Here is a 12,343-nt window from a genome sequence, read left to right as displayed (position 1 = left end):
AGATATTTATTTTAAGTGTTATTCTAGTTACTTAGAATTAATAAATTATTAACATAGTTTTTTTATTCAAATGACATAAAAATAAAAAGTATAGACACGTAAAATTATTTGAAGTATTTGATGTTTGATTATCCTTAAAAGAATTCAACATAATATATATATATATATATATATATTTTTTATTTTTTTTTTTTTTTTTTTTTTATTAGTTATTTTTAATTATAAAATTATTACATTTTAAATCATCCACGCAACGCGTGGGCATGTATACTAGTTTTGAACTAAAACAAAAGTCACAAAATTTTTAGGGCCCGTTTGGTCATGCGATATGGAATCATGATATGATATCATAATATGAAATCATGAGATGAAGTTGAAGTTTTGTTTGGACATGCGATATGAAATTTTTGTGTTGTAAAACTATTAAAATAACCCCAATTGTTTATTCAATCTTACCAAATAAACAAAATATTATAAAAATGCAAAGTAAATTATTACAAAGTTATTTGTTCTCCACTTAAGTAATTGTTTCATCTAACTTTAATTGATCAAACTTTAATTCTATAAAAATAAATTGAACATAAATTGTAGTGTACTAGTCTTTAATAGTTTCCTCCCACATAGTAAAGATTTCCTCACGTTGAACTTGCATTTCTCGATCATATGACCGAGAAGACGAATCAACATTGTTACTTTGAGTCATATGTTGGTCAAAAGAGAGAAGTTTTTTTATTATTATTATGAAAAACCAAAAATATATTACTCCCTCCGTTCTTATTTATATTCACCAAATCAATTCTTACTTTATCATTTATATTCACCAAATTTAAAATAATAATAAATTCTATATTTGTGAGAATAATAAATTTTAAAAAGTAATGATGTGATTATAAATTTTATTTACATATGAAATAAATGGTTAGTAAATATAAATGTGGGGTTGTTTTAACAAAATATAAGCTTGTGGATCAATTTTTTATATTTAAAACATCTCAAATCATGATATGAAATTCCCAAATCATGATTTTTGGAGAATATAGAATTTCATCTCATGATATGAAATCATGAGATGGAATCAGCGTGAAATTGTATATCCAAACGTTGATTCCATCTCGCGATTTTATATCATGATATGGTACCACATGTCGAAACACTGATTTCATTTTACAATTTTATATCATGATATGATATCGCATGACCAAACGCCTACTTTTAGTAAATATGAAATAGAGAGGAAGTAAAGATCAACATCACACATTTTGAATGATGAAAAGTGTGCAAAGTTATATAACAAATAAATAAATTAATTAAAATTACACAATAATAAATAGACTACAATTGCTTTTTTTTTTATATATATATATATAAAGGTGTCACGGTGTGAGTAGCAGATTCTTGAATTCATCAACTAGTTTTCCATTTACTCTCACTCAAAGACCAGCTAACTCTACACTTGCTCACTCTTCTTTCTCCGGTGAACTTCGCTTCTACTCTTTCTACCACCGCCGATCATTTTTTCCGGTGAAGCCCAATTGTAAGTCCTCTTTGTCGATCAAAACCCTAAACCTTTTTACTGATTCTGTATGCATTTTGTGCCATAAAGTGGATTTTCTGATTCTGGTTAATAGATGATACCCTTAATGTCTTTACATTTTTCTGGAGAAAAACCTAAAGATGGATTTCACGGTTTTGAGTTGTCAGTAAATTTTGTTGTTGTTGTTAATGCCGACCCTTGTTCTCACCTCTTTGTCGATCAAAACCCTAAACCCTTTTACTGATTTTGTGCGATTTTTTTAACTGGGGTTGTTGATGGATTTTGTGCCATAAAGTGACCCTGATTCTGACTTGCCAATTTCCTTGTTTTTTTTTTTTTTTTGGTTAATAGATGATACCCTTAATTCTTTACATTTTTTTTCTGGCGAAAAACCTGAAGATGGATTTCTGGGTTTTGACCAATTTTGGAACTAAATTGGATATGGGTTCTTTTTTTGATTTCGGATATGTAGAAACTAGCTAACTACATCTTGGGGAAGCGAATTGTGGGAGATGGTTAATTTAATTTGCGAGGAACACTGATTCAGTTGGTGTTTTAGTGTTCATGGGGATGGAATAAGTGGCTAATATCTCATTATTTATTTTAGATTTAATTGAATTGGTGTATGATAGTGATGATTCATACAATGTCTTGCATTTGGTTTTCATATCCCTTTGTTTGAAAAAATAGCAAGAAATTGATTGAGAGAAAATTCTCTTTTCTGTGTATTTGACATCACTGTAAAGATGTGTATAAATACAACTCACGGAATACGTGAATAACAAACTGTGAAAAGATAATGGAGAATAGCACTGACCAACTATGAAACATGTCCTACTTTATCTAACAAAATAACATGTCCTACTTATCTAACAAACTAAAAGATAATTACAAGGAATTAAAAAATATATGACTTATCTTCCAAAAGCCTTTTCGGAGAAGAAACACACCTAGTAGACCTCTATCTTCTTCTTCGTTACTGCTTCACCATTATCTACACCAACACCCCCCCCCCCCTCAAGTTGGAGGGAGAGGAAAACACACCCAACTTGCCCAAAAGGTTACGGTGAAGAGGCCTTGTTAAGGGCTTGGTGAATAAATCGGCTAATTGAGACGAAGATGGAGTGAATGAGAGTGAAATTAAAACAACAAGAAATTGTTTTTGGACGAAATGGCATTCAAGCTCCACATGCTTGGTTCGCTCATGAAAAAAGGGATACTCGGCAATATGTATCGCAACTTTGCTATGCGAGTGAAGAGGAACCGACAAAGCTATAGAAATTGAAAGATCAATGGATAATCGCACCAACCAAGTCAACTCGGCAACAACTCTCCTCATGGACCTATACTCAGCTTTAGCAGAGCTGAGGGAGATAGAAGTCTGCTTCTTTGAAATCTAGGAGATAGGAGAAGCACCAAGAGCCATGCAAAATCCATTTACTGACTTTCGAGAATTGGGGCAAGTCCCCCAATCCGAATCACAGAAAGCTATCAACTCAAAGGATGGTGATGAAGACATGAATAATCCCAAACCAGGGTCCTTCAACAAGTAGCGAAAGATACGAAGAGCAACATTCAAATGAGGGGCCCTTGGATCTTGCATATATTGTCTCTAATGTTGTATTGTAAAGGGTCTGGGCGAGTATGTGTGAGATAATCTAACTTTCCGAGTAGATGGCGATACAAAGTTGGGTCTTTGATTGGATCACCCGAATTAGCAATCAATTTTGATGTGGGATCAAGAGGGGAAGATACTGGAGTAAGGCCAAGAATATCAAATTCTGCCAACAAATTCAAAGTGAAGTTGCGTTGACTAAGAATTAGACCCCGCTGCTTGCGAAGAACCTCCATACCAAGGAAATAGTGCAAGTTTCCCAAGTCTTTAATTTTGAACACTTGATTCAGGAAAACTTCAAGTCCATTCATCTCTTCGATGTCATTTCCTCTTAACAAGATATCGTTTACATAGATAGCCACAAAACATATAGAAGAATCTCTTTTCTTTAAGAACAGGCAATAGCCATTTAACGAATGAGTAAAACCTTTGAAATGTAAGGCAGAAGTCAATTTGGCATACCATTGCCGAGATGCCTGTCGAAGCCCGTCAAGGGATTTTTTCAGCCTACAAACATGATTTGAGGAAGGAGGAGTAAGTCCGACTGGAAATTTCATGTACACCTTCTCATCTAAATCTCCATGTAAACATGCATAATCCACATCCAGTTGAAATAATCCCCAATTCCAATTCTTCTTGACTGCTATAGACAAGATACACCTAATTGTAGTCATTTTAACCACGAGTGAAATGTTTCATTGAAATCTATTTCCTCTCTTTGTATATCGCCTCTAATTACCAATCGAGCTTTGAGTATTTCCACGCCTCCATCTGAATGTTGTTTGATTTTATACACCCATTTACAGGGTAATGCCTTCTCCCATGAGGTAACTCCACAACCTCCCAAGTTTTGTTTAGTTCAAGCGCTATAAATTTCATTAGCCATGGCATTTTGCCAACCTGGGTGCATCATAGGTTGGGTGTACCTGGTAGGTTCTTGGAGGTTTGAGAGGGAATTTATGAATGCTTGATTTGTGGTGCATCATAGCTTGGGTGTACCTGGTAGGTTCTTGGAGGTTTGAGAGGGAATTTATGAATGCTTGAGTTGTGGATTGGAAAAAGAAAATTGAGGAGGAGTAACAGAGGAGAGAAATTAGGAACTGGTGACATTGGTGAGTTGCAAAGCGTTGCAGATATAATCCTTTAGATAACTAGGTGTTTTATGAGACCTAGAAGATTTTCTAAGAATATTATCTACAACCATAGGAGAAACTAAAGGTGGGGGAATGTTAGCAGGAATAATAAGAGAAGATGGAGTTCAAAGACACCAGGGTGATGATCATCAGGAAAAGCAAACTTAGTGATAGGTAAAATAGGAATAGAATTGTCCTCTATGGACAAATTATGAGGGACTTAAGAAGGCAAAGGATCCTTAGGACCAACAATATGATCCTTAGGTAGAAAGGATTCGGTACATTCACCAACTTTAGTAGAGGCAAAAGGAAATATGTTTTCATGAAATATCACATGTTTTGAAACAAAAATTTTCTTGGTTTGAAGATTAACTTAAAACCATTCATTCCACGAGGATATCCCAAAAACACACATGACACAACTCTAGGTTCAAACTTTGCCCTATGAACCGAAAGAGTGGAAGCGAAACACAAACAACCAAAACATTTAAGACTGATAATTTGGTTTAGACTTAAAAAGAATCTCATAAGATGTTTTGTATCTGGGAACTTTGGAAGAAAACCTATTAATCAAATAGGTTGTTAAAAGACAATCACCCCAAAACTTAATTGGTAAATGCGATTGAAAAAGAAGCGCTCTAAACGTTTCTAATAGATGCTTCTGTTTCCTTTCCACAACTCCATTTTGTTGTGGATTGGAAACACAAGTTGTTTGGTGAATGATGCCTTGAGATGACAAAAACTCTGATTGTAGTTTTCCCGTCCCCAATTCAAAAGCATTATCTGATCTTATTTTCTTGACTTTAGTGCGAAATTGCCTCTCTCTCATGATTAGAAAAGATTTAAGTACTGTAAAAGCATTTGATTTGGAAGATAGTAAGAAAGTTCATGTTCCTTTACTAAAATCATCTACTATAGTGAGAAAATATCTGAAATTGTCATGAGTAGGATTGTTGTAGGGTCCCCAAGTATCTACATGAATTAATTCAAAAGCAGATTTTGTAGAAATAGAACTAGAAGGAAAAAGGGAGTTTGGACGGTCTAGCCATTGGACAAATAATACACGGAGATAGAAAATTTGAAGAATGAGATACTGGAATAGACCGAACTTTTCTCATATTGATTAAGGGCATATGACCGAGTCTATAATGCCATAGCTTCTCTTTTACATCTGAAACAAGAATATTGAAACTAGCATTTAAAATAGGAACAAGATGTGCCTTCTTGGAATTAAAACTTGACTAGAAATAAAACTATCTCTGGAAGCTGCAGCTTTAGACTTCGATTTTAGAATGTAGAGTCCACCTTTTTCTTCACCAATCTCCAGTGGCCCTTCACAAAAGGGCCCGGTAGAAAGCAAGAATCAGGAGTGAAGAGAACATGTTGATTAAGTTGTTTACACAACTTGTGGACAAACATAAGATTGAATTTAAAAGATGGAATATAGAGAACATTATGCAAGATCAAGTTTGGCAGAAGAGTAACAGAACCATAATGTGTGACCTTAACTTTGTGAGAATTGGGAAGAGTCACCATGATTGGAACATTATGCAAGATCAAGTTTGGCAGAAGAGTAACAGAACCACAATGTGTGACCTTAACTTTGTGAGAATTGGGAAGAGTCACCATGATTGGATTTCCTAATGACTTAAAATTGGAAAGAAGATGCTTGTTAAAAGTCATATGTTCAGATGCACCACTGTCCAATATCCAAGAATTGATGTCTATTTTAACCAAAAATGCATAACAATTGAAAAAAACTTTTCATACCAGCACAATTGGCACTCGTGGTAGCTTCGGCATTGTTATCACTTTGCTGTCCCAATTTGAATTGTTGAAGTAATTGCAAAAGTTCTCCCATGTTCTCCCGAATTAGAGTTTTCACATTTGAAAACCCATTGCCTCCTTGATCAACCTCCTCTACAACGTGGTAAGCATTGTTCGCCAAGGTTTGGAATTTCCTTTGCTTTGTGAAGTTGAAATCCGGAGGAAATCCATGAATCCTGTAGCATTTGTCAATGCTATGTCCTGCCTTTTTGCAGTAGGCACATGTGCTTGAATTCTTCTTTGATTCAACAGATCCCTTTGGTGGTTTGAAACTATAGTAGTTTCTGTTTCCTCTTGATTGAGTTGCTACGATAAAAGATATAGAGTCCCCTTGATAGACAGGAGAAGTATTAATTTCTCGTTGCTTTTCATCTTGGATAACCAAGGAATAAACCTGTCCAATAGAGGGTAAAGGGGATGACAACAAAATATTGCTTCTAACACCAATAAAGGACTCATTCACTTACACACACAAACACAAACAAAAAGAGTTTAACGCATCTAGTTCATCCCATAGACTCTTCATTTTAGTGAAATAGCCTGATGTACTAGAGTTACCTTGCACCACAACATTCAATTCCTTTTGTAACTGGAACAATTTTGCACCATTCGTCTGACCAAATCTATTTTCCAAGTCGCTCCAGAGTTCTTTGGCACTTTGGGAGTAAAACACCGATTCAGCTATCTCTTTAGATAAAGAGTTGAGAAGCCACAAGAGAACCATGTCATTGCAGCGTGACCATGCCATTTGGAGAGCCAATCTGCAATTGGAATCGCCAGTGAGCCATCAGTAAAGCCAAATTTGTTTTTGGCAGAGAGCGCAATTATAACTGCCCTTCTCCATCCACTATAGCTTATCCCATCAAACACTGTGGAAACGAGATTCATCCCTGGATAATCAAAGGGATGAATATAGTAGAGATGAGTTGGATCGATGACATTATTTCCAGCAGAAAGAGTAGCTGGAGTGCTTTCAATAATTGGATTGGAAGTAGAAGACGTGGGTGCCATTGCAGAGAAGATGAAGAAAAGAGAACGAATTAAGGATTTTAGGCAGATTCTAACCTGCTCGGATGCCATGAAAAAATAGCAAGAAATGGATTGAGAGAAAATTCACTTTTCTGTGTATTTGACATCACTGTAAAGGTGTGTATAAATACAACTCATGGAATACGTGAATAACAAACTGTGAAAAGATAATGGAGAACATGACTGACCAACTATGAAACATGTCCTACTTTATCTAACAAACTAACGTGTCCTACTTTATCTAACAAATTAAAAGATAATTACAAGGAATACAAAATTATATATGACTAATCTTCCAGAAGCCTTTTCTGACAAGAAACACGCCTAGCAGACCTCTGTCTTCTTCTTCATTACTGCTTCACCATTATCTACACCAACATTGTGTCTCATGATTAAAAGTTCCCTTTTTGTGTGTGCTCTGTTCCTAGAGTTGACACTAATCTATCTAGGTTACAAATTTACTTGATTCAGTTGGCCTACTCATCTTTTAATACATGAAAATAAATCTCGGGGAACAAATCTTGAGATCAATTCATGTACAAATGCTGGTAGTATCTCTTAGTTATTCCCATGAATGGAGCATAAGAAGAAGAGTAGGGAACTCATTTTAATTTATGTGGTGCAGGCCTAGTGCACATTATGTTTTGGGGTTTGTCTCTCGTCATTTTCTTTCTAATATCTGTGTTACACATTAGGTTTTGGGGTTCATGCTCTCAAAGTGTACCTGCCTTTTCTTGTTCCATCATTTATTTCCCTTGTTTGTGTTCCTGTATGTTCTTTTTGCTGAGTGTTACTTTTTCAGATTTGCAGTTTAATCTCTGCTGTCTATTTACAGTTTAATTTATACTGGCTGGTATCTATGTGTACCGGAAATGCTTTAGGTGAAATTTGAATATCTATATATATATAATAGCATGTGACAAGTGTATATTTTGGATGTTTTTCCTATTTGTTCTAATTATCAGCCATGCATGTTATATTGGTGAAACGTTGCGCTACCTATGATTTATTTTTGGCAGTGATTGAATGTTGATTCATAAGTATATGTTTTTGTCTCCAGCTAACAGCTTCATCCAAAGATGAGTTCCAGCAAATGGGTTGGGAAGCCTTCAAATTCATCAGAAAAGCAGAAAGCTTCCTCTACACCAACAGTTGAGGAGATAAATCGAGGTATTGGAGATATTGGTTTGAACTCTGAACAGAATGAAGGATGGGAAGTGTATGCTAGGAAGCCCAAGAACAAGGGTGGAAGCAGTGCTGGGAAGCAATGGGCTCCTCAGAATCCTAGTCCAAAAGCTTGGGGAAACCAGAATACTAAAGCTTGGGGTCATCCAGATGTTGGTAAGAAATCGGGAACGCGTAACAATGCTGGATCAGGGCGGGGTTCTGGAAATAACTGGTCTACACCTAGTGATCCTCAAAAACTTGCAAGGCCGCATCTATATGATGGAGGTTTCCCATCATCTGCTCCAGTTCCTCCTGCTCTGAAGAATGGTTGGGATTGGTCTGCTAGAGTTGCCTCAGCTCATCCCAAGGATAATTCCCCGGTTGCTGATGATGATGATAAGGCCAGTGAACATGATGCTGAGGATAATGAATTGGATTTTCTTGATGAAAGTGATGATGACCTTCACAGTGATGACTTTGATTCAGATGTGGGTGAAATGAGTTATGAGACACGCAAGAAAAATCCTTGGTTCAATCAACTTTTTGACTCTCTTGACAGTTTGACTGTTACTGAGATCAATGATCCTGAACGACAGTGGCACTGCCCTGCATGCAAAGGTGGTCCAGGCGCAATTGAATGGTTTACAGGGTTGCAATCATTGATGACCCATGCAAAAACGAAAGGATTAAGGGTTAAAATACACAGAGAACTTGCTGAACTTTTGGAGGAAGAGCTTCGTCAGAGAGGTACTTCTGTTGTACCTCCAGGTGAAGTGTATGGAAGATGGGGTGGCATGGAATTTAAAGATAAAGAAATTGTGTGGCCACCAATGGTGATTATCATGAACACAAGGCTTGATAAAGATGAAAACGATAAGGTAGAGTGATTATTTGTCTTCTGTTTGTTTGATTTACTTTTATTTACCACTTTATTGGATGGCTGTCTAATACCTCTCTCCCACTCCCCCTACCTCTCCCTCTCCCTCTCTTTCTCTCTCTCTGAGCTGTGTTTCACAGTGGATTGGAATGGGGAATCAGGAGCTGCTTGAGTATTTTAGCTCTTATGCTGCTGTCAAGGCTCGACATTCATACGGTCCACAAGGCCATCGTGGCATGAGTTTGTTGATTTTTGAGGCCTCTGCAGTGGGATACATTGAGGCTGATCGTCTCAGTGAGCATTTTTCTGAAAATGGAAGAAATAGAGATGCATGGGAACGTCGTTCAGCCCGCTTTTATCCTGGGGGGAAACGTCTGCTCTATGGCTACATGGCAGATAAAAAAGACATAGATAACTTTAATCAGCATTCAGCTGGTATTTGTGATTATTTTTTTCTCTGAACAAATTGTTGTACTTCAGTGAAATGCTGATCTTCCCTGTATTTAACAAATATGTCTATTGAAGTTTGATTTCACGTGTGATTTGTAGGGAAATCAAAGTTGAAGTTTGAGATGCGGTCATACAAAGAAGCTGTTTGGAATCCAGCCAAACAGATGAGGGAAGATAATCAACAACTAATATGGTTCAAGAACAAAGCTGCTAAACACCAAATGCAGGCTAAAGCTCTTGAAGAGTCTCTCAGTTTGGTGAGTGAAAAACACCGTCAGACATTGGAAGAGAACAAGATAGTCAGATTGAAAACAAAGATGCACCATGAACAAATCAAGGAAGAGGTATGTAAGAAAATGACAGATATAGTAATGTGGGTACTACTAGCACCATTTGATCAAAATTTGAATCCTTGAGACATTAATGCCAATGTTACTTGGACTCTCCACAAATGCTGGCGAATGCATGTCAGGTCCTCCGGAAGTAGTTTTTGGAGGATCTGACACGGGTGCGGCAGTTCTTTTTGGAGATTCCAAGCAACATAGGTTAAAACTGCAGTAACTGACAGCTTCATGTATTTAGATGATGATATATTCTTTGATTATTAACTCCTGATTGCAATGTCTGATATTAAATTCTGTTTAGTGGTGTGACTAAACCGTGTCATGTGTCTCTTAGTAGCTGCATGTTGCACATATTACGTTCTAAAATTGCTTACGATTGACACTGGGACAACTTTGTCTTGCTTTGACATTCAATTATTCATAGAAGTCAATCGTTGAACTTTTCTTTGCCCTCTGCATTTGGATATTTTTTTTCATGTCATTGGTGTTTTCTATTCTTTTTTCTGGGGAAATCATCCCTCAACTCTTTCCTTGTGTTTTTAGAATGTTGTCCTCCTCTCTACATGCAATCCGATTCATGTGGTTATACTTTCTGTAGATGGAGTTTCAAGAACAGTTCTTCAAGGATCAGATCAAAATAATTCACGATGCCAGGACTGCCAGGGAGGACAATTTTGAAAAGACACAGCAGGAGCAGCGTGAGATGGTTAAACAATCTAATGCAAATACTTCCTCGGTTGAGGATCATCGGGTCAGGTAAAACATTCTTTTAAAGGCTTCATTTAGGTACCTGTAGTTTGGTAGGTATTTTGCCTTTGCTTTGTTAACTCTGGAACTGAATCAGAGAAATTAATTCTTGTTCTATCCCCTGCTGTGTTGGAAGAAATTTCGTTATGATCCATTTCTGCATGAAAATTAGTGGCTCCACTAGGGGCCCAGAAAAAAAGAATTCTTTTTTGGCCCCTATTTTAACTTGGCAATTACAATTTTGTGTCTAGATTTTTCATCTAGGAATTCCTTGAGTTCTTTTTATTTTTCTTCAGAATAAATTCTTTTGTTATTCAAAAATACTGCCTTTGGTTCCTAGTTGGTTTTCATCTATCATTTTACCCTTATGAAAGCTGCCACTTTACCTGATAAGAAATAATTTACCCTTATAAATATTGCTGTAGGGTTTGAGTGTTAATTTTTCAAGAAGAAAAACCCAAAGATCTCCCAAATCCAAACATTCACGTTTGTTTTGCGAAAAAACAAATCTAAAGTATTTTCTCCTAATACCAGAACAAAAGCCAGCTGATTCTCAATCTAGACACCACTTCATCTTTATTATAGTTGTGATCTCTCTATGTGTGTTGCAAGCGAAATCTCAGACCTTATATTACGCTTCCTGAGATATTTTATCAATAAAATTGATGCTTTGATAATTTTCTAATGATCCAGATTTTCCTTATATTTTATTTGTCATTTGCATTTCAGGGCAGACAAAGTTGCCAAATTTATCAAACTCCAGGACAAGGAAATGGAGGAGTTTGTGGAAGAGAGGGAGAATCTGATGCAAACTCATGACGATAGGATAGCTGCATTGAGACGCAAATACTGGGAAGAGGAGGTTGAACTTGAGAGGGAATTCGACCTTGAACTGTCTAAGCTGATGGAGAAGTACTCTCCAAAGCAATCAGATGAGGTCAATAGCAGTGGCACCATGTGACCCACATTCTTATAGTAGTATTCAAATATCATAGGCGTGCTTTAAATTGCTGATGAACTTAGGAGGTATGGCTTAAAACATGTGAGGGAAGGTCCTTATCTTAGTAGTAAAGCGGGCTAGTTGCAAGAAAATGAGGTTTCGTGCTGCACAAAATGTTTTTTATATCCTGGTCTGACCATGAGTTCTGATGATGCTAAAACAAGCGAATGCCCTTGAACTATTAGTCTATGACTATTGTTGCAACAGATGCTATTCAGATACTTTATTTGTTGTAAAACCTGTCTAGCACCCTATATTTGATCACTTAAATTGTGGCTGATCTTGAGAGACTGGTATCTGCTAATTCTGATCTGATCTGATTATTACTTGTGTTAGGATACCAGAGTGCTTGTACAACCTACTTTTGTGAGAGGAATGGGCATTTGCTCTAACCCTCTACCAAAAATGCTTGCTTCATCTCCTGTCTTTCTTTTTCTCATTGGTTTTTATTTTTCTTCCTTATGCTCTAATATCTGAATTTATGATTGAATTTCATTTTGGTAGATAGGTCTTGCTCCAACACGTCTCATCTCTCTCTCTCTCACACACACACACAAAAAGATATTTCAAATGTAATTTTTGTTATTAATATTTCACTTTGAAGAATGCTCAAAATTTAA

General features: G+C 36.4%; 1 protein-coding gene across 1 annotated transcript; it reads left to right on the top strand.

Annotated features, from left to right (window-relative positions):
• The first annotated feature begins 1,383 nt into the window (after positions 1 to 1,383).
• On the top strand, positions 1,384 to 12,145 carry LOC125854647 (protein SUPPRESSOR OF GENE SILENCING 3). Its single transcript, XM_049534234.1, has 6 exons — positions 1,384 to 1,534; positions 8,199 to 9,183; positions 9,323 to 9,617; positions 9,732 to 9,976; positions 10,575 to 10,732; positions 11,453 to 12,145. The coding sequence occupies exons 2-6, from the start codon at positions 8,218 to 8,220 to the stop codon at positions 11,682 to 11,684; spliced, it is 1,896 nt and encodes a 631-aa protein (XP_049390191.1). The 5' UTR covers positions 1,384 to 1,534; positions 8,199 to 8,217; the 3' UTR covers positions 11,685 to 12,145.
• Positions 12,146 to 12,343: the final 198 nt, after the last annotated feature.

The sequence above is a fragment of the Solanum stenotomum genome, chromosome 2 (assembly GCF_019186545.1).
Source record: "Solanum stenotomum isolate F172 chromosome 2, ASM1918654v1, whole genome shotgun sequence".
Lineage (NCBI taxonomy): Eukaryota > Viridiplantae > Streptophyta > Magnoliopsida > Solanales > Solanaceae > Solanum > Solanum stenotomum.
The sequence above is the reverse complement of the archived record's forward strand: the minus strand, read 5'-3'. Positions and strand labels throughout refer to the sequence as shown.

Coding starts and splice junctions, on each gene's coding strand:
- LOC125854647 (XM_049534234.1), top strand. CDS start 8,218: ATGAGTTCCAGCAAATGGGTTGGGAAGCCTTCAAATTCATCAGAAAAG. Junction 9,977..10,574: donor ATGAACAAATCAAGGAAGAG/GTATGTAAGAAA, acceptor TACTTTCTGTAG/ATGGAGTTTCAAGAACAGTT. Junction 10,733..11,452: donor GTTGAGGATCATCGGGTCAG/GTAAAACATTCT, acceptor TTTGCATTTCAG/GGCAGACAAAGTTGCCAAAT.